The sequence below is a fragment of the Pezoporus wallicus genome, unplaced genomic scaffold (genome assembly GCF_028554395.1).
Source record: "Pezoporus wallicus isolate ANWC-B61680 ecotype Strahan unplaced genomic scaffold, APGP_CSIRO_Pwel_v1 contig_4710, whole genome shotgun sequence".
Lineage (NCBI taxonomy): Eukaryota > Metazoa > Chordata > Aves > Psittaciformes > Psittacidae > Pezoporus > Pezoporus wallicus.
This window is the reverse complement of record NW_026640647.1, coordinates 393,680-419,377: the sequence shown is the minus strand read 5'-3', so window position 1 is coordinate 419,377 and position 25,698 is coordinate 393,680. Positions and strand designations below refer to the sequence as shown.

Below are 25,698 nucleotides of genomic sequence, written 5' to 3'. Positions count from 1 at the left end.
GTATGATACCACAAATACTTTCAATATGACTTACAGCAGGACCACGAGCACCAGCAGGACCAGCAGAGCCAGGAGGACCAGGTGGACCCTGTGACACAATAAGGAGATGATGGTATGGATCACTTGGAGTTAATGCGTTCACCTTTTTATTTACAGATAAGCAATATGTTCAAAGCTGGCAGCTGTTTGGAAACACGGGGAAGCTACACACACACTATATATAATCAACAAGAATACTGGCCAGTTCCTTTTTCTACCACTGTTAGTTTTACTCAGTTGCTTGTAGGCACTGATACATACCACATGCACTACACTCCTTCCTTATTTTGTGAGGTGCTCAGTGCTTAAGCTGTGCTGGTGTCAGCACTTCTCAAATAACTTGAAGACTTCCAAAGTTACTCCCTTATTTTAAATAAATAACATCATTCATGCTGCATGAGCACCAAATGGGATGGAAATTAAGATAGGGCTTGGTGGGCCCTGTCTGCTTTTTGGCATCCTGAGGAGTATGTGGATTTAGAGCTTAATTTCTATAAAGTCATCAAGAGTATAAAGTGATGTCTTTTCCAGTGATACGCTTATAAAACACATCAAGAAACTCTTGACTGACAAATGTATGACTCTTCCGAACTTCCACTTTACTGCATGAAATAGACTTTGAATAGAAAAGATATCTAAATAAGCAGTAAGCTATTTACATTGGTCTTACCTGAAATCCTCTTTCACCAGCTTTTCCAGGTGCACCACTGGTACCTGCAGGTCCAGGGTGACCAGGAGGTCCCGGAGGGCCAGGAGAGCCACTTTCACCACGGTCACCCTGAAGATAGTGACAGTTGACAGGATAATAAATTTCATGTTTTACAGAACTACAATGTAGAGACTATACTCAGTGGAGCATAAGAGATTCAAGGCACAAGTTACATAATACAGAACTACCTATATTGTCATCTTTACGTAACATTTATTTGGCAATCTAAAGATATTGGTGACTCCTTACTTTGCCTCCTGGGGATCCATCACGTCCAGGTAAGCCATCTGAGCCAGGGTTACCCTGGAAAAAAGAATGGTACAGTTTGTTCATAAACCAGATGATGCATACACAGATTGTTTTCCAGTAAGCTTTAAGAATATTTATCAAAGAAAGAGAGAGTTCTCAAGAAGGAAGAATTCCTGCAGGTAGAGTGGCCCATAAAGGATCTGGAAGACCAGCATTATTTTGTAGGCATTTAGGCAGTGTAGTCTCATGTTCATATCCCAGTGAGACTAAGATGTGGCCCACAGGTAGTAAAAGTTATAGCAGAGACAGCAGGCTACGCTAAGTTACATGAGAACGCAATCTGCCCAGACCCCTGTGTGTCAGGCACTTGAGGGAACCTTAAAGCGTATTTACTCTCAGAGCTTCCCATTTGTAATGCACAAGCTAGCATGAAGGTCTAACATCCACTCACATCTCTGCCAGGCTCTCCAGGTAGCCCTCTTTGTCCAACAGGACCTTGTGGACCAGGAGCACCACGTTCTCCTGGGACACCATTGGTGCCAGGTCTACCATCTTCACCCTGAGCAAAAAAGGAAAGTATTTTACTGCAAAATAATGTACCTGTGAAATACCATTGTATTACATATCTTTAATTAAATGTGACATGATTTAAAGGGCCAATGTGACTGGTGGTTGTGAATACTCAAATAAGAAAGATAAAAACCTGGCCAAACTGGTTTCTTTTCATTGCTTGTAATATTCACACAAGGTCATTGAGCCCAAGGAATGTTCCTTATTGTTTTGTCAAATAAGAAGTAATAAATGAGTATGTTTCTTCTTATGTGCCCCAAAACAATAGCCAAAGGAAAAAAATGCAAGTCTATCACTGTATTAGTGATAAAATACAAACCAAGCCTCACACAACATTTTCTGGAGGTATTTGAAAGTATTTTTATGTTTGGGTAAGAATATTTCAGCAAGAAACATACTGAGAATCAAACAAAGATAAATAACTTGCAAGTGAGATTCATCTCAAGGGCGGTTTTTCATCCATGACTGCCTTAAGTGTGTGAAGCTGGTTATTTGCTTCTAGACAATCTGATCCAGGGCTTTTGATAATAGAGTTGAAAGACAATCTTGCATCTCACAGCTGCTGGTTACTGGACATTTTAAAGCCTGATCTTATGGATGTAAACACAAATAACTGTAAATTCTGTTGTCTCTGGACTGAAAAGCATTTAACCCCCCCCCCCCCCCCCCCCCCCAACATGTTCGTTACTTGTTACATCTCTAAGGTATTTTTAGCAGCTGAGTTACAAGTGTGGTGTTAACTTTGATGTTTTTGCTGCAGTGAATGTGCTCTCACCTTGGCACCTGCCATACCAGGTGGACCACTGGGGCCACGCAGACCTGGCAAACCTGTGTTACCTCGGCCACCAACAATGCCTTGAGGACCCGGTTCACCTGGTGCCCCCTGTTTAAGAAAACGTCAGAGCAGTCAGTACTGAGCATCTTTAACATTCAGTTGGGAGCTTCTTATTCTTGACAGACGTAATCCTTGTCTATTGGTGTAACAGTCCCTGGCTGGAGATGTACTTACCCTTTCTCCTCGTGCGCCTGGTGGCCCTTTTTCACCTGGTGCACCTGGCTCACCTCTTGTTCCAGCAGGTCCCGGACTGCCAGGAGAACCGGCATTACCGGGGGGTCCAGGAGGCCCATCCTTGCCTGCAGGCCCTGTATTACCAGGGGGACCTGGGCTGCCCTAAGAAGTTTTAAAAAGAAAAGTGTGATCTGTGTTATCTGAACGAGTATCACACACTTACTGGCACTGGTCTTTCCTTATGAAAGCCAGCCAGTCTTGAATCATTGCCTGAAGGCAGATTTAAGGCCCAGCCTCTATTCACCCAAATCTGACCTGGTCTTATAAAAAGAATCTTTCCACCTACCACTTTCAAAACATTTTTTTTCTTCCTGCTGTCTGGACTTAACAGTTTGCATAATGCAACACCTGCATGTTTTGGATGCCCAGTGGCTGTAATGCATCCAACACAGGATACGCATTCCTTACCCATGGCTCTGCCACAGAAATTTGGAATAGTAGAAGACCTTGCTGATTTATTGTCACTTGTGCCAGATACCTTTAAGGTGGTGTCTCATACATGTGCAGAATGAAGTATCTTTCATTAAAACTCAGTATAGCCAATGAATGGAAAGAATTATGATGACTTTAATGTACCTTAAATTAAATCCTACTTTTTCTTTTTATTCAGCAATATTCTAATTTGCATCTATCTGTAATTAAAAGATGGAAAATAAAAATCTGTTTATTCAAATATAAAAGATTTTTTTACTTTATATCTCAGCATACAAAAGATGACTTATAATTTTAACCTTAAAATAGTAAAATCCAGTGTATTCTTTGTATTGTCTTAATTTTTAAAGAATCAAAAATCAGAATCTAATTTTTACAATGAGTCAAAAGTAGGTGCATGTTGAATAAAACAGCTTTTCTTCAAAGATATTGTACAAAATATTGGAATTAGCTGGTGCATCAGCATACATTTTTATAATAAGACTGCACACTGGTAGATTAAACTTCAGATGCAGGCCATATCATAAGACAAGAACTTCTGCTACAAGAATCTTTCCAAACTCCTCTGTTACAATGTAATGAAATCTTAATGCCATTCAGTGCTACAGGCAACTAAAAATAAAACAAAAACCTCAACAGTGATCTACAAAATGTGGTTTTGAAAATGCACACCAGTTCAAGATCCTGAACTGAATATTTCTTGCATCATAAAGGAGCAAAAGACATATATACCACCAACAGCAATACTCAAGAACCTGATTCAGGAGAAAGACTCCCCTCTGATGGGCTTTGGAAAACAAACCATAATAGAAGGAGGAGTATCAAGACAGTAAGTGAATGAACTGCTATTCCATATGAAATAAGAGGAGAGAAAATCTCTTTTGCAGATTTTTTTTCCTCAAGTCCAAACATCATATTCAGGGTGCTTTTGATTGTGATACATTCATGTCAAGGTACCTACAACTTAATACAGTTTAATGTATTAATATATGTCTAAATATATCCACAAGATAAGAATAAAAGAAAAGGGCGATAAGACAACTTACACTGCTACCAGGGGGACCAGGTAGACCACGAGCACCAGGGAAACCAGCAGCACCCTATAAGAGATCACTACTTTCAGTTGTCATTTTTCTTAAGATTGGAAAAATGTGAACAATCAATTTTTATATAACAGCTGACTTGGAATTATATTTAGATGTTTTGCTTAAAACATGAATTAAATGTCCTGGAACTGAACAAGAATTTAAAAATATTTTCATTTTTATTTTCCCTTCAAGGGAAATATGTTCCTCAAAGGTAAACTAATGGGCTCTGAGAAACTTGGCAAGGGCAGCATATAAATCTAATTACAGTTGAGATAAACCATTTTAGAGATTTGTGTCATTGAGCAAAAGCTATTTTGGCACCTTACTTATATTAAAATCACTGTAATCAAAATCACTAAACACTTCAACTTTAATTATTCTTTCTGGAGCACTTTAATTATTCTTTATTTATGCAGATTTTAAAGCCACTGAAGGTCTTATTTTTCATTGACGTGATGGTTTTTATAATAGATAAAATCATTTATCAGTGATTAAGTCAAAGAGATACTCACAGGGCCTCCAGGAGATCCACGTTCTCCTTTTGTTCCTTGGGGACCAGGTGGCCCCTACATGGAAGAAAACAGATAAAGCAAATGATTTGTTAAGTCAATTAAAATTATAGGAAGTGTCATTAAGTTTCAGGCAGTTCAAATGCTTACACTTGGGCCCAACCACCTTGAGGCTGAGGGAGAACTGAAGAAACCTCTCCTTTAGCAATGAGGAACAGGAATAACTTACTGGTGCACCAGGACCACCTTGTGGACCTGCAGCTCCTGGGGGTCCAGCCTCTCCTCTTAGACCAGGTGGGCCTCTTTCCCCTTTACCACCAGGTTCCCCATTTTGTCCCTGTAGAGAATTAGTGCCATTCCATTACGACTCAAAAATACAGATGATATCATTGTCATAAGAAACCCTACTTTTCTGAAGGGAATTTAAATATAAAATTAAATGTGAATGCAGTTGAACTCTATTGATCTACCAATACAGGAAGGGAAGCATAAAGAAATGTTGCTGTATGTGTGACTGAGTACAGAAAGAGTATCAGATGAATCACGTGTGTAACAAGTATGTATATTAAAGGAGGTACAGCAAGCCTTTCTGAGATGCAGATGAACTTAGGGAAACTAAACACTGACAATCACATTCAATTGCTTTTGATTTATACTTACTGGAGCTCCAGGGAAGCCAGCAGGTCCAGGAAGACCTTGTTCTCCACGTTCACCCTGTAGAAAACGTCACCAGTGGAAGATGTTAGAAAGATAGGCTTCAGTTTACAAGTTAGATAACACTCCCATAAACAGCACTTTAGTTTCTTTATCTTATCAGCTTCTGGAAGAAAAAAAACAACCTAACCTGAGCTCCTGAGCTCTAAAAAGAGCTGTTCAGGATTTACCCAATAATTTATCTAAAGTGTGACAAACTGATCTCAGTCATACCTGCAAAACCCTGAGCACAATCCAAGGTGTTGCCCAGATGCAACTGAGATCCAAAAGTGCTGTTTTACCAATCTAAAAGCTAAATATAAGCATTTTTAAAAGTTTGCTTAACTGGAAGACAGATAGAAACAACTATTTCTGCATACTTGCCTTGACCTATCAGTGCAGCCCTCAAACCCCTTTACAATGTTAAAAGCACTAATTTTCTGAAATCCTTAGTGCCTATAAATCCTGAGTCAACAACAGCCAAATGTTCTTAGTTTATTTTGAACTCGAGCCATATGTGTTCCTCACAGGATAGGTACAACACCAATATCTATACCATGGCAAAGTCACAGTGGGAGAAAAGTGCTATCACTTACAGGACCACCACGGGAACCCATTGGACCTGGGGCACCTGCTGGACCAGTCTCTCCCTGTAAGGAACAAGAATGATTAGTATGTGTTTTTCTTCTTTCCGTGAGACAGTCACTGGTGTGACACTTTACAGTATCAAACACTATTATGGAAGATGCTTTACCTTATCTCCAGGTGGGCCGGCAGGACCAGGAGGACCAATGGGACCTACATTACCCTAAACAATTAGAAAATAATATATTTTGTATCAAAATATGACAATGTTAATTCCTCTGTTCTGTTCCATTTATGTTTCAGTTTAAAAAACAGCTAAAAATATTTAAATGGAAGTAAGTCTACAATGCCAGGGTGTTGTTGCACACACATTTTGGAATGACACTCCAAGATCACACCATTTTACAGCACAAGCGAACTCCAATTAACTGATTCTCTCTGTTGTTTTGTTTGGTTTTTTCCCCCACCACATAAACCTAATCCAAACCTACATGAAGTTATTAGGTCTTTTCAATGCTAGGCAAGTTATCCATTATCCACATTTCTTCAGTATATGCTCAACATCTCTTGACAGACTCCCTGACTTTTTTCTTGAGAATTTCATGTGCACCTTATGGTTCAAAATTAATTTTTTATATTTCCTCCAACTCATGCAAGCTGCATTTCTGTGTTTGTCATCCCTCATTATTTTGGTGCATATACTGCTTGCATGTAGTCATTAGATACATGTATATGTTTCAAGGGTCTATTTTATGTTTATATGCTACATAGACATATAAATATATCACATATAGTAACCTGTAGAAGTATTCTCTATGAGAATACTTACTATCATAATGTCATTTGTGCTTCACTATAACCAGCATTTTCCCCATCAATCAGCTAGATTTAAGAAGCTAGTAACATTTTCTCCACTTTTGTATTGCTGCTTTCCCTCCAAAGCATTGACCCAATTAATTGTATTTTCTCGGTTGCAAAAAAAAATCTATTATATATACCCAAGAAGGTGTAATCACAAAATACTAGTATTAGGTTTAGTTTATAAAACTAGATTTGTACCACATGAACGTAATACATGGGTTTACTACTTTATCTCTCCTAGATGGTATGCACTGTTAAATTTAATCATTTTCTAAAGATAGATTGTATGAAGCTAACTGAGTAACTCTCAGATGTTTAAAGACTACTCACCCTCTCTCCTCTTGCACCAGGAATGCCGTCAGCACCTTTGCCACCAGGTTCTCCCTAGCAAGCATAAGACAAAAAAAAAAAAGCATAAGCAAGAAAGCAAGAATAAGACAAGCACGGAGTGGGGAGAGAAGAATTAAAGCACCATAGAGAAGAGGATCTGGTACTGATGGTATCTCAATGACAGGATTTCCTTATTGTCGTCATACAAATCTAAAACTGGGGATGACATTCTGACCAGTATTCAGCATCAGATACTGAATAATTTGATGGAAAAAAGACCCAAATTGATTCAAAATGGAGTCTATGCCAAACTGTTTACCCTGGTACGAACTATTTTCATCCTTAATTAGCTTCATTAGAACTCTTCTGATGTACGTCTCCCCCAGGAGACCTAGAACAGCAAAATATCTAGCATATATTAGAATAGTTGAAAATTCCTACATATTTTCAACATATAGGTTCCATATCACACTGCAAAATCAGCAGTCAGCTACACAGTCAGCACCTCTGAAACAGGGACAAAAGTGAGTATGTGAACAAACCCAGCGTCACCTGGGAAGCTAACATCAAATTAGCACAAAATTAGCAGAGGGTTAGTGTTACCTTATCCCCTTTTGGTCCAGGACTTCCAGAAGCTCCTCTTTCCCCTGGCATTCCCTGTAAGCCAGGCAGCCCTGTGCCTCCAGGGGCACCAGGAGGTCCAGGAGGACCCTAAAGAGTAACAAAAAATTATTAGGAAAATAAAAATATAATATTCACCTGAATGCTAGACATAACAGCAGGAAAACAAGCAACTCTGTGGGTACCTTGGCACCTTCTGAACCAGCAGGACCTGGCCCACCTCTTGTTCCAGGAGGTCCTGGAGGACCCTGTGCACCACGTTCACCTGGGACACCATTTTCACCCTGTGACAAAGAAATGCATCGTTCTCTGTTTCCAGGTTCATAGTTTGTTAACTTATTCTAGTCACTAAAGAAACTTTGCTGTATGATTTACCTTAGGGCCTGGGAATCCAGGTCCTCCAATATCACCTTTTGGCCCCTATTAATGAGAAAATAAATGCAAGTTATCTGTGCAGTTTATTTAATAAATCTGCATTGTGGTTGGCACCCTGTTTCTCTCTTCTATTATTCCTAAAATCAGACTTCTCTGCTCTGCAGAGTGCCGAAAGCTGTCTGAATTTGGAAATGTAATCTAGGAAGACTTCTCATGTATTTTTTTGTTACTTTAAAGGAAAAAAAAAAAAAGAATCACTACTTACTGGTTCTCCAGGTTTTCCATTTTCTCCAGCTGGTCCTGGTCCACCAGGCAATCCCTATTGGAAGGAACCGTATTATCATCCAAGTTACATAGATAAATCATTAATTTGCCTATCTAGCAGACTTTTTTTTTGACAGGATGATGTGTGCCCAACTCATTACAATCTGTTACAAAGGAGGAGGTGCTAATTTGATAGCTGGAAGTTCTATGTGACATAATCTACTAAACTAGCCAGCTGGTTTGCAATTATGAAATGTTTAAGCTGTAACTTCGTTTGATGTGTCTTACTTGAAAATATGATGACATGCACCCTAATGAAATTGTTTAGATGCCCCTTCATTCCTCTCTCTCTTTTTTGTTTCTTCTTCTTTTTTTTTTTTTAGTCTATTAAAAAGACTAACATCAGAAATTAATAAACAATAAAAAAACAACACACAGCACCTGGAGGCCAGGTGGACCTGATGGTCCTGGTTCTCCTCTCTCCCCTGAAGCACCCTGGAATCAAATAAAAGACAAAAAGAAATTAGAATATTTCCACATATAAACACCTTAACACCACCTCTAATCTATGCCTTTTTATTGTGGTCTGATGATGACATTGCACAATCCCAAAGACTAACATATCTTTGTGTTCTAGTGTTTCCTCTTTTCACTCCAACAGTTAGATGTAATTCACAAGAAACATTTATACTTGATACTAGTCTGAAATGCTCCACATGCTAAATGGAACAATAATGCACTTCAATTTGAATAGGTGGTAGATTCCCAAGACTTCAATTCACTTTGCATTTCAGCTTACACCATGTATGCCTGAATTAGGTTTCTCCTTGATAAGTTTTGAGTATTAATTTATTAAAGGTAAAGAAGAGCTCTTTTATTTGTCTTCATAAAAGGAAATTTTTTGTATCATTAAAAATATTTTCCTTCCCTTAAATTTACAGTCCCTATTTGTAGATGCCAGATCACCTTGACAATAACTGGTAATTGCCTCTAATTGGACTACAACACTTACAGTAGGTCCAGGAGGACCTGGGAGGCCAACATCACCATTCTTCCCAGCAGGACCCTATACAAAGACAGAATTAGTCTATGGTTGTGGGCTAATATAATTTTTATAAGACTCACCGAATTATTATTAATATTATGTCATTATTAAATTATTATATAATTAAACAAAATGTTAATGAAGCTTACAGGTGTTCCAGGTGGTCCACCGGGGCCTCTTTCTCCATTCTTACCTGGTGCACCCTTACAAAAGAAGATTACACTTGAAATATTGCATACAATAACATAAAGCTGCAGTATGAGATAGCTCCTATATGGAGCACTTTATTTTAACATGTGACTGAACAAGCATAAACACAAGAGAAGCAGAGAAATCCCACTCACCTCATTGCCCTTAGGACCAGGGAAACCCATTACACCTGGTTGACCACGTGGGCCTGGAGGGCCAGGTGGACCAGAGCGGCCAGATTCACCCTGACTGCCCTGGGATAAGCAAAAAAGTAATTAAGACATGACATCTGATATAAATGAATATCCATCTGATGTAAATGAATCTGAAATAAATGAATACCCAGGATATTAAATAGTGACTGAGGATGAGATCAGGCTAGAGACATTGTTGTTCAAAACTTATGTGTTTTGTGTTTCAACGAAGCTTCTGCCTACTCTGTATCTTAAACAGTATGAAATGGTAAGATTTGCAGAAGGTTATTACAATGACACAGCATGTAAAGTGATCTGGTGATTAAAAGAAACAAAAAAAGAGACAATTAATCTGACTGTGACAACAACCTGCCATGTAGATACTGTCGTGTGTGAGTAAGGTCACTAGGAGGACTAGTATAAAATATTTGTGCAATGTACATACTGGAGGGCCAGGCTTCCCATCACTTCCAGGGCTTCCAGGAATTCCAGGCAAACCCTACAATTGAAAAAAAAAATGTTATTCTTCAGTTTAAAAAATGTATTATTAGGTTACAATATATAAATATATGAAAATATATTTTAAACTACTTGTTTAATTTTAACCTCTTTAATAAACATTAAAACTCTTCCCATTCTATCCCCATCCCATTAAAGGGAAAAATGAGAGAAAACAAACAAATTCTTTTGTTAGAAGTCCACTGCTTTCTCTGAAAATCATTGTATATAATCAAAGCACCGGATATTAATCAACATACAAAACCACTGTGGTGTTACATTGTTTGGGAAGAAAACTAATTTCAGATGGTAAAATCAAGGAATGAAACAATTTTGGCTATGTACCTTTGCTTCAAAGCAACATGATGTATAACACAGTTAACTTGGTTTATGTTTTTAAATATTCTTTGTGTTATAATTTAAGTAATTAATTTATATTTCCAATGAAATCTTGTTAGCTCCCAGAAGCCTGCAGTCAAGCTGACTTCTGAATTTAAATTTATTATCAGCAGTTTCTAGTTTTTAGTATAGTTCACAATGTTGTTACATCCTGTACATACTATGCTATATGTTATCTCTGAAAATCTTGATATGTACTATGAAAACCTGACCAAAAGCTTATTTATTTTAATTGCAAATAAGCAATAAATATAATACTTCAGTGTATTGAAATATAACTATTCGTGTATAATTTAAATGTTACATTTAAACCTATTAAATAATAATTTAAATAGCAATCTATATAAACCCAATAGGACAAATAAGTATTACATATAATAATCATAGAGTAGTTTTTACTAAATGATAAAATTTGCTAAAATGTAAACATATCTGTTTACTTATCCAGTGCTAATTCACATTAAAGTAATCTCATGATAGATGAAGCTGAACATGATCCCCTGTTCTCAGAGTTTGCCATGCACTAAGCTTCAACACTCACTTGTGACAGATGTTACCTGAATTCTCCATGTATCTGCATGGTTATCTATTGCACTAGAATATATGTACTCTACCTAAAGGAAAAAAAGTTCTAATGGGCCTCCTTTATTTCATCAGCTCAGATAAGGCATCTCTAATAGACTGTATCTCATTTTCTTGCAGACATCTTGTCTTACTCTCATTCCAGGAAGTCCTGGGCCTCCATCTTGTCCACGTTCTCCTGCAGGTCCACTGGGGCCAGGAGGACCCGGGCTACCACGTTCGCCTGCAGGCCCCTAAAAAAGATGTTGAAATTCACAGCAAGGAAATCAGTATCATATTGAACATTAAATTGTCCATTCAAATTCAATAGATTTTCCAGAAGTTTTGGGTTTTTTTTTAGAGAAAGACTTGTACCTTTTCACCTGGAAGTCCGTTGCTACCAGGTAAGCCACGGAAACCGGGGGAGCCCTGCCGAACAAAAGAACAGAATATGTATTATAGGCAGTGTGACTTAGTAATGGCAACTGTTACTTTTTGTTAAGTATTTAACAGTAGACATATTATTACGAAAATTTATTAAATAAATAGATGAAATGACCTTTCACTCTAGCAAGAAACTCTACAAAATTATTGTCTCTTTGGACATAACCCTCCTGTTTAAATTATAGCCTGTCTTCCATTATTTTTAGCCTGCTCTGTGTTACTTATTCTCTGAGTTACCTAAATTCATACCAAAAATAACACATCTTGAACAGTCTTGAACAGTTATTTTTTTTTTATTCAATACTGAAAAGAGCTCTATTGTATTGTTTTAATATTTGTATTTACTACTGTCTTCACTGCTTACAAGAAATGTGAATTATAAAAAAAGATAAAATGTATGATCACATTGTTCACTGGGCATCTTTGGTTTCACCATAACTTCAGCAAATAATAGAATCAATTATTAAATGAGGAGTTATAAGTAGATCAGCAAAATTTCCTTGGGAACAGAAATCTAGAATTGTAAGGATGTTGCTCTTTATTTTGCTGAATAAACCAATTCACAAATTCCTTTGTAAGAATGCTTTTTTGAAAGTTATTGCATCTATTAGCAAAAAAAAACCTGTTGGCAATAAAGATACTCAAACACAGACAACCTGACAATAACTTTATTATTGACATTATTAACATTTCAGACCTATTGACAATGTTGACATAAGGACATATCCTGAATGTAGAAAAAATTGCATTAATTTCAATTTCCAGAGCTGAAATTTTGTGATTGTTCATTTTTGTTAGCTAAGAAGTAATTTTGAAATTTGTATTTATTTTTGTTCCCCGTGTAGTTCTCACAGTTTATTGTTGCTTTTCAGCACAAATCTTTCAATACAACTTCCAGTTATGTAAGATCCCTGCTGCTTTAATATTAAAACTCCAAATAATTTAATGTATTTCAGAGTGGGATAGAGAGAAGTGCTGTGATTCATACGGAGAACTAGATATGAATTCCTCCCAGTTTTGTAACCCAGTTTCACATCTGGATTTTGTTGAGAATAGATATGGAGCAACATTTCTTCTCAATTTGGAACATCAGAGTTTGATGTCTCTGTATGAACTCAAAATGTACAGGTCCATCCACAGAAGCTTACCCTTTCTCCAGGGGTACCAGGTATGCCATTCTGGCCAGGTTCACCATTTGCACCTCTTTTGCCTTCTTCACCAGGAGGACCAGGAGCACCTGGGGTACCATTTTCACCCTAGCAACAATAAAGAAACCAGCCTGCCAGTGAAATGAGAAGTCTCAACACACAACATGCACTTGGGTTTTGTATGAGGAATGATTCAAGGTTCAGACTTCCTTGGAATAAGTCTCTGCATGCATTTTAATATCACTTACACGCTCGCCTTTTGGGCCTGGATCTCCTTTTGCACCATCCTTACCAGGTTCTCCCTAGACAGGAATAAAATCCTATTCAAATTATGAGTTGCAGCAGGCTATTATGCTAGAGCTACTAGATGTAGTAAAATACTAAGAACTAGACGTAGTATCTTTCAAATTATGGATTCATTTTTATTATTTCACTTTTTGCAAAAGAATTAGTGTGCACTGGTTGAACCAGAATGTAGGATGTACAGGTCTCCTTAACAATCCAATAAATGAAAGAGCTGATATGATCTTAAACCACTGAGTAAAACGATATGACTGTTTCTGAGCTATTTTGGATGTCACTGGGATGCCTGAAGTCCCTGAGTATTTTCTCTGACAATAAACTACATGCATTGTAAGGCTATCAGAAAAGAACCCGCTGGGGCAAGTGACAGTATAACAGTAGGTACAATTTTCTAGGTATAGTGGTCTGTGGACTCAGCCAATGTAAATTTAAACAGTTTTAACTGGGATTTTAAAACAACAGATTTTGTCTAATGTAGCTGGTTTAGACAAGCTGTTTTTTTGTTGTGTGTTTCTGAATTGATAATTTAGGAAAGCAAGAAAATATTACCATTTATGTATAATTTATATATATAGTAATATACACATGCCTGAAAGATAAATATCCTATATATTTAGAAAAATAATTGCCTACTGTTATTATAAAATAATTATGAGACCATCTCAAGTGAATGGGACAAATTCAATGTTTGGGTTTTCTTTTAATGGTATCAGAACTATTTCCACCATATTTGTTTGTAAACCCGTTGTGATGAATATTAGTAACTCACTGGAGTGCCTTTTGCTCCAGGGTTTCCACTTGTACCTGGAGGACCAGGAAGACCACGACCCCCTGGTAGACCAGGAGCACCAGGAATACCAGAAGGTCCCTGCAGAGAATGAATGGCAGGTGGGGATGAAGAGAGCATGGCATTTCTGCACTCTGCCCAGTCCAAAGACAATCATATGAAGAGTACCCACCATTTCACCCTTGTTGCCAGGGCTTCCAGCTCTTCCAGGGGGGCCCTGAGAACAACAAATGTATAAATAACCAGTGCTGGTAACCTAGAACTAAACCAAAGGACATGTAGGGCTTTCTGAAGTGCAGGCTGGCATATCACTTCTCAGTTCCCATGTACCTGAGGCCCTGGTGGCCCACCATGACCTTGAGGACCAGGTTCTCCTCTCTCTCCAGGACTACCACTAGAACCAGCAGGACCAGGAGGACCAGCTTCACCCTGTGGAAAAACAGTAAAAGGAGAAAATGAATGCATTTTAGCCTTGTCTTCAGGGCAATCAGTATTAGCTTCATGATTTCTTCCTCTACTGTGGTATCTTCATAATTTGGGAAAAATTATCGTTATCACCTGAGTGCAAGAGCCAAATCAGCTCTATGCTGAAGCACAAAGTACCCATTGCACTCCAGCCAGCACATACTGCACAACTCCTCTGGTTGTGGGAAGTTCAATTGAGCCCCTCCCATTATGCAACATAAAGCATTGGGTCTACCACCTAATGGTATTTTAGTGCGGGTATTAACGAAGATTATGAAGATAGGGTTTGTCTCCTGTGATGCATATGAAAATACATCAGTTCTAGGCTTGCAACCAGTGTAATAATAGCCAGGAAATGGAGGACTTAGAAAATAAAGTTGTATAATGGCATAAGCTGGCTAACTAGAAAGAGGACCAAATGCTATATTAGTATGCATTGTTAGTGGAATACCTTAAAACCTGGAGAGCCTGGAAATCCTGCAGTTCCAGGGGGACCTGGGGGACCCTTAAAAGTGAAAGAAATATTATTCATGTGAAAGGTAAAAGCCATATGGAATTAACCTTGAATTAAAAAAAAATGTCTGATTACGGGATTTTTCTCTGAGTAAGGAAACACCTGGCAAAATAACAAATATAATTCATGCTGTAAAAGGTGAAGTTTGGCTAGTCCTAAAATATTACATCTACATCTTACTTACCCTGACTTTTACATGTTCAGCTAAATTACTGTGTGCAAATTAAAAAAAAAAAAAGAAAACTATCATAAAAGAGATTAAGTTATAAAAAATGTTAAAAATTTCATCTAATTATAGAAAAGTATAGGAGGAAAAAAAAAGCCAGTATAGCTATGACACACACAAGTGAACATGATCAGGTTTCTAGGCAGATAGGAAAGAAAAATTTTTGCCCAACTTAGCTAAATAACGTATTTGATAAGACAATTTGATCAGGATAGAGAACAGCAGTTCTATTAATCTATATGTTCTCTGACAATAATCTGGTTTTGGATTTATGCATTTTCTAATTTACAGTGTTAAAGCTCTCCTATTGCACTGCACGTTTCAAGTATCCCATCCAATACAGTTATGAAATATAATTAATTCAAGTGCTCATGCTTAAACCACTGCAACCCCAGTCTTGGGTTTGCTAGCATTGCAGAACACCAGATAGAAGCAGCAAGACTTGAGTAACACAAATACTTAAAATCAAGCATTTGTAAGTCATCTTACAGGTGGGCCTGCTGCTCCTGGAGATCCGTCTTTGCCATGGACACCCTACAGAAAGAAGAGAGGTGTTGGGTGCCGAGAACTACCCAGGACACAGAATGTATGATTTTCATGTATGATTTTACAGATACTATATCGTTTTCTAATCCTTTGCATTGCAACTATTTTAAAGTAGAACTATGATGTCAGGAATTCTTAACATATTGAAACAAAATATGTGATACTTCTGGATAAGATAAACAGCTGCAATTTCTTACAGGGCCACCAGGATTCCCAGGTCTTCCTCTTTCACCAGCTGGACCTCTTGGTCCCTAGAAAACAGAAAGCTAGTCAGTTCTATGGCTTCCAAAATAATATGGTGGAGCAAAGAGACATTGATCTTATTTGCGTATCTCAGTGTTGTTCAATGAATGCGGTGGTGTAATTATAGTTGAAAGAAAGATGAGTAACTCTGTTAAACAGGAAGTGACAGTAGCACTTCAATTTAAATACTATAGGATACACATATTTACCGGTTGGCCCGGCGCTCCGTTTGCTCCAGGAAGACCACTTTCACCCTGTTATGGAAAGAAAACACTAATGGCAGACTGAACTCTGGTGAGGACATTTTTTGATTTATTCAAGAGGAAAAGACATAAAAATGAGACAGCTCCTCTCTGCATGGTGCTGGGTGTCATCAGCATGAACTGAGGTCTGTGAGGTCTGAGAAGTATAAACAAGTGCCAGGACAAAATATTTAAATAGAAAAAAAAAGAAAAGGCAGGAAGTCCTGGTCCTTCAATATTACGCAATAAAGTCAGCTGGTCCAGGCATGTCCTTTCATTTTGGAATCTCATCTTTAATACAGCTACAAAGTCAGGACATGTTGTAGTTCAGAATGTCTTACTCTTTGGAATGATTCTCAATTCTTTTCATGGAGATATTATATGAGTTTCTTGATGGATTTTTAGAATTGTGTAATATTCAAAGCATATCTATAAAATAAATGGTAGAGCATATTACTCTACCTATTACAAAGAAGATGCTATAGTTTCTTACCTTTGGACCAGGAGCACCGCTGTCACCTTTGGCACCATCTTTTCCATCAAAACCCTGTGTGGAAAGGTAAACTGTGAATATACATACATATATATATATATACATATATATAAAACTGTGAATATACATATATATCTGTGAATAGTATTCATCTTACATTCTGGAAAACTTAATTCCCCTCAGCAAAATATTAAGCTTCAAGACCAACTCATATAAAGGGGCATATTTTTAATGGTGAGTGCTACCTGCTATTGGAACACTTTTTGAAAAGACAATTCTGAATCCTCCATCTCTCCATGGTTACTAGTTAAGAGTGGATGTTTTCTGGAAAGTATGCTTCAGCTTCATTTGGGATGAAGCTTTACAATTGAGGTAAGTAGATAAAATTTAAGGCCTTTGTTATGGAATGTCAGATTGCATTGTCCAGAAATTGGCCTTTAATTCTATGATTCAGTCTCTTTAGCTGGGAATTGATGACTGAAAGGGCACAACAGTGCAACACCATAGTAGAAACAGCTATACTCAGTACTTACTCGTTGACCTTTCATCCCAGGCATTCCAGGCATTCCAGGGTGTCCTTTGTGACCCTGAACACACAAATATGGATTAATAAATCACATAATTACTGTATTAAGGGCACAAGCAAATGTTCATTGTGTGTCATGTTCACACAACTAACTTAAATTGGGAGAACAAAACCTTGATTAGGAGACCACTGTTATTGGGGGCTTTTCCATACCGGTAGTCCAGGGATTCCACGGTCTCCATTTCTGCCTGGCCTTCCTGGTTCTCCCTATTGAAAGAAAGTGATTTTTTTTTTTTTGCTGTTTTGCTACTGTTTCAGTTACTGCAAAGATCTGATCCTAGTAGATCAAGGTGAGGTGGAATAAGCAGATGAAACTCCCACCGAAGATAATGGGGAAAAATTACAGCAGGGTGATGGTTCACTAAATTACTGCCTTTTGAAAAATAGTTGCCAGTATTTATAAACTCAATTTTTAACAAGACTTTGGTTAAAATCTGGTTTATTTCAGGCCAACTTTTAGGAAGAGATGTTTACAGAAACTTATTTTTCATGGAGATACACTCAAAATGTACAAAAACTTTAGCTGCTTGTCCTGCCTTGTACTATACCTATTCTTCAGGACTACTAGCTGTGACATAAAAGATGGTTTTAACAGCTTTAACTCTCAAAGCAAGATTCGAAGGAATCAGACTACTGATTATCTTTATAACTGCTAATTTATTTTGCACTTGATCAAAATAACATATTTAATGCTTAAGTTTTCTTTTTCTTCTTTTTTTTAATTTATTTTCTTTTTTTTTATTGTGTCAATCAAGTTGCCCACTGAAAACTTTTTTGAAATGGACATTTATACCTAAGCCAAATGTACATTTTTACAGTTATGCTGTCAAATTAAGTGATAGGGAGACGATAAAAATTCTTAAAAGCAATAGTATCAATACGCTATGCTGTTTTACTATTTTATGAATTTTCTTTCTCCCCATTTATTAATCACTGGATGAATAATTGTAAACTTACATCTTTTCCTGGTGGACCAACTGGGCCTATCATTCCAACAGGGCCTGGAGGTCCCTGTAGAAAAATAATTAATATTAACTATAATAACAAAAAACATTGTCTCCTTAAAATTAAAGATTAGGTGTTATGTAACACTTGTACATTTGACATACATAGTAGTAAACAGATGGAATTTTCTCTAAAATTTCAACCCACTCCAGTGATGATTCCTTGTAGAATCATGCCTTTAACATATACAGTCATAGATAATGTATACGTACAGGAGGGCCGGGTTGTCCTGGTTCTCCAGGGGAACCTTGGTATCCAGCAGAGCCCTTTAATACAGCAGAAAATGGTTAAGATGTGAACAATTACATGCATCATTCCATGGTGCTTCTATATTTTGTAATAATCTCTTAACTGTAAGGAAAATAGTGGCCAGAAATGTGAACAAATGAGCAGAACCAAACAGAATATGCTTCCATGAAAAAAGAATTAAAATGTCAACTCTAAAAAGAGCTGTACATCAAAAACCACAAACCCTTTGTGTGCTCCCTGAATATATATTAGGATTCCCACTTTCCTTTATCTATTAAATATTTGGATAAATAAACATTTGGGAGTACTAACAAATGCCAGTGGTATGTTTTAAGACAATCTTAGCTGACACCCCACAGAAAAAAAATTTCAGCATAGTATCTAAATTTATCAGTTGAAAATCACCTAGTATGTATGACAGAGAAAAGGAGAAGCTGAATTAAAAAGAATAAGAGATGATTATGGAAAGGTTGATTTAACTTACAGGGGGACCTGCATGACCAGGTGGGCCAGGAGGGCCACTGGGACCAGGGGGTCCTGGAAAGCCACTCTGTAGTGTAGATGAAAAGATAGTCATTATATTAATGTAATAAAACTATAAAGATTAATGTAGTTGCAATAGTTGCCAATAACTGTGAAATAAATTTTTACATATTAGTACAGAGAAAAATCCACAGTGACATGCACTTGGTGCAGTAAAAAAGAAGCAGCAGTATATACACACATTGCTAAATACATTGTCTAGTACCTACAGTCTCTTCAGAAAAGGGACCACTGAGTTTCCTTTTGCAGCCTTAGCTAACATATTTCACAAGATATTTTCCAGGCTGTTTTTTTTTCATTTAAGTCACTCTTCCCCTTCCTTAGACACCCAGAAGGATGCCCACAGCTCAGCTTTTTAGCTACCTGTAGTGGAAGAATAGATAACTGAACTCTCAATTTGTTAGATAGTTGATGAGCTTCAGCTTCTCTGTCATGTAACTGAGCTTTATTAGCCTAACCCTACATCTTCAGTGGTGGAGCCAAAGGGTACTAATATCCTTCCTTGCGAGTCTATTGACACCAGATTTTGCTTTCTAAAACTATTTTTTAAATTTCTGACCCGCATTCAGGAGCTATATTACAGATACATAAACAAAACATTAGAAGAACTTTGTATGATAAATTTTGTTTACAACCCTAGACTTCTTAGGACTTACAGGTATATTGAATTAAGGTCATATTTTTGTTACTGTCAGTAAGGCATTTTCACCAACTAAATCTCTTCTGAGCTTTAAAAGTACTAAGCCATAAGAAAGAAATGATGTCTAGACTAACTAAAGGACTTGGAAGATGAAACCTCAATAATTTATATAGTTTAATTCAAATCAGTAATACTTTTCCTCATTTTAACAGGTAGAAAGGGAGTAAAATATTGAGGAATTTCTCAATTTGGGAAGACTACTAATGTTTTTAATTCCTCTAGCAACAACCATGAAAGCATTTGACACTGCAAAACAGAAAACATTTGAAAATTAACACAGTGGTTTACTACAACTATATGTGGTTCTTTAAAAAATGTTTTGTTACACTGTTCATGCATTTGACACAGCCAAAACAATTGAAGTATACAAATTACATGAGAATCAATATGTGCTGCAGTACTGGTAGTATATTCCATAGCTTAATATTGCACATAATGTGTTTCATGGGATATTTTGAGATTCTATCAGAATAGATCATGTATTATATATGTTATGTGAACCTAATTTTTGTAATACAAGATTAATAGTATTGCTATGCTGTACTGGTATACCCAGTACACAATACTACTATACTACAAATATATTATGTTAATACTAGTTCACAGATATAGTCTTTTGTCTAAAAAAAGGAGAATTGTCGTAATGTTTGCTATATTCTAGGACAAGAAGCACACCAAGTGGCACAGCAGTTAGTTTCTGGGTAAATCAGGGTGCCTTCAATGTCCAGTCCCTTGCTGTTAATTGTTAAAAGTTTGATTAAACATGAATTGGAGCCATCAACTCACCAATTGCAATCAATTGATTAGACATACAGCTATAAACAAACAAAGCATTATTTTTTTTCAAGGTGCACACTGAGGAGATAAAGTGGTAGGTATGACATTTTCTTGCTGCAGCATCTCCAGACTGTGAACAAATGTGTGTATTTCATCTAGAGGATGTTCACTGGTGGAAGAAGAAAGACATATGTGGAGGTTGTACAAGCAAGTAAAGAGAAACTGATGTAAAATACAAGTCAGTCTACAAGCAGAAGAAAGTCATATGTGGAGGTTGTACAAGCAAGTAAAGAGAAACTAATGTAAAATACAAATCAGTCTACAAGCAGTGGGAAGGCATCAGGAAGACAGTAATGGAGAGATGTGTGACCAAGAAAATACCAGGCATGGTAACCACCCGTGGAGAAATGTTGGTGCTACAGCTGACATTTTTTATTTCATTACTCTTCCAAATTATTTTAGTTTGGGTATTTATTCAAACTGTTTAAGTTGAAAATTAATAAATTAAATTTATAAATTAATAAAGAAATTAGTCTATTTACTGTTAATGACAAACATTATTTTGTTCTAGCAATTTTAGTCACATCTGCCTGTAACTGCTCTGTTACTTACTTTGCAGTCATGTATTGCATGCTGCAATATGAAAGACCATATGAGCTGAGAGTATACAGACAATCCTGGCTGAAGGCATTCTAGGGCTCTTTATTAAACCCAAGTCCAGGAGACAGAGCACAAAAAAATCACTAAGAACCTCCAGGGAAAAAATGCCAAAATGGAGAGAAGTAGCCATAATTGTTAACTGAAAGGTATCTTGGGTATCTGCGCAGTTCAACACATCCCATGTTAAGCCACCAAGTAGTAAAATGTAGACGACATATAAGCCATGGGCAAAAACTGTGAGGAACTGAATATTAATAAATGAATAAAACAAAGACAAAAACGGATGGCTGAAGAAGACCAACACATGGATGATCATACTAGCAAATGAACAAAGTAGAAATAAAGATATTAAAATAAAGGTGAGAAAACAAAGAACTCTATTTCATGATAAACAGCTGTCATTACTAGTAAAATTTATTTCACTAGATGATCTGATGGAACCTTGAGAAATAACACTTTTTCTTGGAACTGCTTTGGTCTGTTACAACACAATACCCAAACCTAGTTATGCAGCATTGGACTGAAAATGATTATGCTTAATGAAGCAACAGCCAATTTCAAATAGTAGCAGTTCACCACATCCTCTATATAGCAGATTGCCTAAATCAAGAACAATTCATGTAATTGGTGATGAATATCTCTAAATCCCAGTGCCTAAAAAGAAAATCATGAGGTACAACACTCAAATGTATTTTATACAGGAAGCATAGCTCATGCATAAATCGTTTAGTCAATCCATGCTTTATTTCACTAAAAAAAAAACCAAACGAAAACCTGTGAAAAACTTCAGCTAGGCCTAGCAGTCAGATACATCATCCTTAGTGCACAGTCTGAATAGCTGTGGGTAAAAAAATGGTAATTGTAAAAAGAAAAAGTTAAAAGCTTTTGACTGCTTCTGGCATTAAAAAAAAAAAGATTATAAGAGGGGTTTACTCACTTGTTATCAGGCAAACTTGAGCTGTGGGAAAGTAAACAAGTAAGGAGTATCATACTGACTAAAGATAGAATGTTGCTGAGTGCGTAAAGGCAGATTAGGCACAATGGAAGAGGTTATAAAGTGGTGGCAGGGAAGAAATTTGTAGAATACCAAAGCAGATAAACAAGGAATATATGCAAGGGAGAAAGGGATAAATATTTAGATAGCATGAGAAACATAGACAGAGAAGAAGAAAAAGATAGTGAAGAAAGGAAGAAAGAAATAGAAAAGGCAAAAACCCCAGATGACCTACAGTTACTTAATACAATGATATTGTCAAGCACACTGCTACTTTGCATTTCATTCCACTTGCAGGCAACAATTATATTAAAACTTATCTTGTTAAATTAAAAACAGGATACATACATCGGTATAATCTATGAGCAGAAAATTTGTGTTGTTTTGGTTTTGGTTTGTTTGTTTTTTTTTAAAAAAAAAAGGCTATATCATCTTACAATGGGCTGTGGGTAGCCGATACCAGCTGAGCCAGCCTTCACATCATAGGAGTCATACTGTGGAGAAAAACTCTGTAAAAGAAATAGAGAAAAACAGAAAGAAAAAAAAAAAAAGGAAAAGAAAAAGGAAAAAAGTTGACTGCTATGAATCAAATAAGTCTTTTCTTACACTGGTATGGCAAACACATGGAAATAATTATCTGTGGAGCAGTACTTGTTTGACATACAGCTGCCATGTATGTAAATAATCCACAAGAGAAACCCAGCCAATAGCTTTCTTTTGATGCCATGGTGATGTTATCTCCCTGCATTGTATGCATCCCGTTTTCATCTTGGCAGCTGGGCCTCAGCTGTAACAAAAAAATTACCATCCCCTCTCCTCTTATTCTTGTTTGAAGCTTTCTTGTTAAGCTTCCCCCCCATTTTCTTTATTAGTCTCTTTTCTGAAGAAGTATTTTCTGTTGCACTAAAAACTATAACACTTTGTTATTGTTTTCCTATTTTCTTTTACTTGTGACTAATGAATGTCTCATTTCAGGGTATTTGTAGCAAAAAAAATCTCTTACCTATGTGTAAGTCTGTTCTTTGCTGAATTGTAAATAATTTAGTTTACCTCATGTGTGGGAACTTACACATCTTAGAAAACTGAGTTTTACGCTTTTTTCCTAATGCCATTTCCCACCTTTCCCTTTCTCCCTTCCCACTCACTATGTCATTCCAAATAATTCAAATACAATCATCAATTTTGAACCTAATCAGCCAAGCTTCAATGCTTTGGACAATTTTTCTTGGAACAAGTGGAAGCTCCAGTCTAAGGCATGGATCAAAAATGTGTTCTGTGGTCCTGAGAGCAGATAGCACCTTTGACACATCCGTTTACATAAGATACTGCTTAGAAAAGGAAAACTCTAAATTCTACAGTTAGTTTTCAAGGAATTCCCATGTAAGCCTCCTTATACATTGATTTTATTATGCAGATACTAGCAAACTCAGTTGAATAATATGGCATTAACACAGTTTATGTGTTCATGGTGTATCATTGGTTGAGCAGGAAAAGCTGAATACATGTAGTGCTCTGCCTGATAACCCAAACCACTGTGGCCCCAGTCCCATTGCTGACCAGGTACATGAAGACTCCTGTGCTACTGAAGCACCCTTTCATCAGGATTCAGCCACATATCTTTGATGCAGCATTAGAATGGGGAACTAATTCAGCCTATCAACCTCTCTTTTGTCTGCATCTGCCAACCGAAAACCAGTAGCTCTCTTGGTATATTATTGTGACATCTACGGAAACTGGTTAACTGATCCCATGGGTACCTCTTCCAGAAGCTTAGTCTTTTAGATGCAAACTCTTTCATAATTAATTAAAGCAAGACATCTCTCCTCAGTTTTTTGGCTTACCTGGGAGTGGGAAACATACATGGAAGCTATAAACATTGGTCCATATTCGAAAGCAGCAATTGTTTTAACATACGATTTTTAGCAGCTTTGTGCTAAAGCAATCTCATCTTGTAAAGCTAGGCTGGCTCCATTGGATAGGAGACAAAAAGTGTTAGCTGTGACTCAGTTCCCTTAACAAATCCAACCGCACAGAACTTTTAGTTAAAATCAGCTCTCTTGTTTACTCTGTCCAACTCTTCAGAAGAGAATTCAAGCGGGTCAGAAATAAAGAAGGAGCATGACAAACAGGCACTTCCCTGAAAGGAGATGACCTGTGTTTCAGTCTAGTCTCCCAGAAATGTTTCTTTATTAAACATGCATTGGATAAACCATAGGAAACTAAGAGAGTTCCCTAACTATTAAGCTTGAGGGGACATCCTTCCTCCTACACTCTTTCTTGTCAGGTTATTTCTGAATTAGGTAAGTCCTTCCTCAGATCTGGCTGCAAAAGATTTTTAAAAATAAGATAAGGCAGAGATTTAACTGCACTCCAGACAAATTTTGTGGACAAAGCCCAAACCCAAGAAAACACCACCTACCCCTCAGCTGTGTTTTTCAAAGGCACAAATAAGAGACAGATGCTACTGAAAGCAAAATATGCATGAAGGTAGAAGGGATAGATACCTACAGTATGACTTTGTATGCTTATGGGCAACAAGGTAGAAGCTGAATGCAATGACTTACACCTCCACTTATACTGGGACACGACTGGCAGATCCCAGGGGGGCCAGGAGCACCAGGACTTCCTGGTGCTCCTGGTGGGCCAGGGGCACCATTTCTGCCTGGAGCTCCAGGAGAACCCTGCAAAGACACAGAGCAGATACAAACATCGGCACTTGACTCCAACTGCAAGGACAAATCCTTCCATTTGTAACTAAGTCTGTGCAATTGTGGTAGGAAACTTTCTCTATTAAATATAACTAAGGCCACAACTGAACATTTAGGAAAGACAGACAGTAGACAAAATTCAGACATGGAAACCCTTCATAGCTGCTGGAGCGTTGCTGCCGCTGATCAAACACACTAGAAATATTAAACAGATCAATTCCTAAATCTAAAATCAATACTGATAGTGGAGTCCATAGATTTTCATTTATTTTTTTTCCCTACTGGAAAGAAATGTAACAACAACAACAACAAAAATCTAATAGAGTATGGACTAAGCTGTCTCTGAAGTTAGTCCAAATTACTTTGGTCTAAACTCTCTCTCTCTTTTTCCAGTTTAATTTTTTAAGAGTTTTATTGAAGCTAAAGGGCTAGTTCAAAATAACTTTGTGGCATAGTCCTGCAGATAGTGCAGACATCAGTGAAAGCTGAATATCTCAGCAGCTTGAATGGGATATATAGAACTATAGGAATTTGATCTTGATTTGTTAGTTTCCTTGGAAAAGACTACACTTACAGGGTCTCCTTTGGGGCCTCGGCTGATTACTCCAGGAGTCTAGAAAGAAAGAAAATGGAATTAAAATAAGAAAGAAAACAAAACTAAAACCAACACTTCTCCTCTAGGCAAAAATGTGGCACTTAGGAAGTCAGTAGGGCTTTGCCATTGTGTCTGATGGGGACAGAAATCCACTGTGGGAAGCTGTAAGTGACAGTTTTCTTGTATACTT

General features: G+C 37.1%; 1 protein-coding gene across 2 annotated transcripts in view; it reads right to left on the bottom strand.

The window, feature by feature from the left end:
* Window positions 1-25,698, bottom strand: part of COL3A1 (collagen type III alpha 1 chain) — a 50,610-nt gene that overhangs the window by 6,000 nt on the left and 18,912 nt on the right. Inside the window, exons 3-45 of one of the 2 annotated variants that reach the window (XM_057419818.1) lie at window positions 25,488-25,526; window positions 24,861-24,886; window positions 24,770-24,824; window positions 22,643-22,714; window positions 19,016-19,081; window positions 18,495-18,548; window positions 18,235-18,288; window positions 17,431-17,484; window positions 17,225-17,278; window positions 16,692-16,745; window positions 16,166-16,210; window positions 15,911-15,964; window positions 15,657-15,701; window positions 14,879-14,932; window positions 14,293-14,391; window positions 14,135-14,179; window positions 13,945-14,043; window positions 13,121-13,174; window positions 12,873-12,980; window positions 11,656-11,709; window positions 11,436-11,534; window positions 10,268-10,321; window positions 9,784-9,882; window positions 9,589-9,642; window positions 9,407-9,460; window positions 8,836-8,889; window positions 8,396-8,449; window positions 8,131-8,175; window positions 7,941-8,039; window positions 7,738-7,845; window positions 7,135-7,188; window positions 6,113-6,166; window positions 5,955-6,008; window positions 5,326-5,379; window positions 4,895-5,002; window positions 4,669-4,722; window positions 4,115-4,168; window positions 2,577-2,738; window positions 2,343-2,450; window positions 1,449-1,556; window positions 998-1,051; window positions 710-817; window positions 35-88 (exon numbers count right to left, since the gene is read on the bottom strand). In XM_057419818.1, the coding sequence (XP_057275801.1) occupies window positions 35-88; window positions 710-817; window positions 998-1,051; window positions 1,449-1,556; window positions 2,343-2,450; window positions 2,577-2,738; window positions 4,115-4,168; window positions 4,669-4,722; window positions 4,895-5,002; window positions 5,326-5,379; window positions 5,955-6,008; window positions 6,113-6,166; window positions 7,135-7,188; window positions 7,738-7,845; window positions 7,941-8,039; window positions 8,131-8,175; window positions 8,396-8,449; window positions 8,836-8,889; window positions 9,407-9,460; window positions 9,589-9,642; window positions 9,784-9,882; window positions 10,268-10,321; window positions 11,436-11,534; window positions 11,656-11,709; window positions 12,873-12,980; window positions 13,121-13,174; window positions 13,945-14,043; window positions 14,135-14,179; window positions 14,293-14,391; window positions 14,879-14,932; window positions 15,657-15,701; window positions 15,911-15,964; window positions 16,166-16,210; window positions 16,692-16,745; window positions 17,225-17,278; window positions 17,431-17,484; window positions 18,235-18,288; window positions 18,495-18,548; window positions 19,016-19,081; window positions 22,643-22,714; window positions 24,770-24,824; window positions 24,861-24,886; window positions 25,488-25,526 (2,931 nt within the window). Of the gene's footprint in view, window positions 1-34; window positions 89-709; window positions 818-997; window positions 1,052-1,448; window positions 1,557-2,342; window positions 2,451-2,576; window positions 2,739-4,114; window positions 4,169-4,668; window positions 4,723-4,894; window positions 5,003-5,325; window positions 5,380-5,954; window positions 6,009-6,112; window positions 6,167-7,134; window positions 7,189-7,737; window positions 7,846-7,940; window positions 8,040-8,130; window positions 8,176-8,395; window positions 8,450-8,835; window positions 8,890-9,406; window positions 9,461-9,588; window positions 9,643-9,783; window positions 9,883-10,267; window positions 10,322-11,435; window positions 11,535-11,655; window positions 11,710-12,872; window positions 12,981-13,120; window positions 13,175-13,944; window positions 14,044-14,134; window positions 14,180-14,292; window positions 14,392-14,878; window positions 14,933-15,656; window positions 15,702-15,910; window positions 15,965-16,165; window positions 16,211-16,691; window positions 16,746-17,224; window positions 17,279-17,430; window positions 17,485-18,234; window positions 18,289-18,494; window positions 18,549-19,015; window positions 19,082-22,642; window positions 22,715-24,769; window positions 24,887-25,487; window positions 25,527-25,698 lie in introns of both variants that reach the window. The other variant, XM_057419817.1, reaches the window with a different exon arrangement.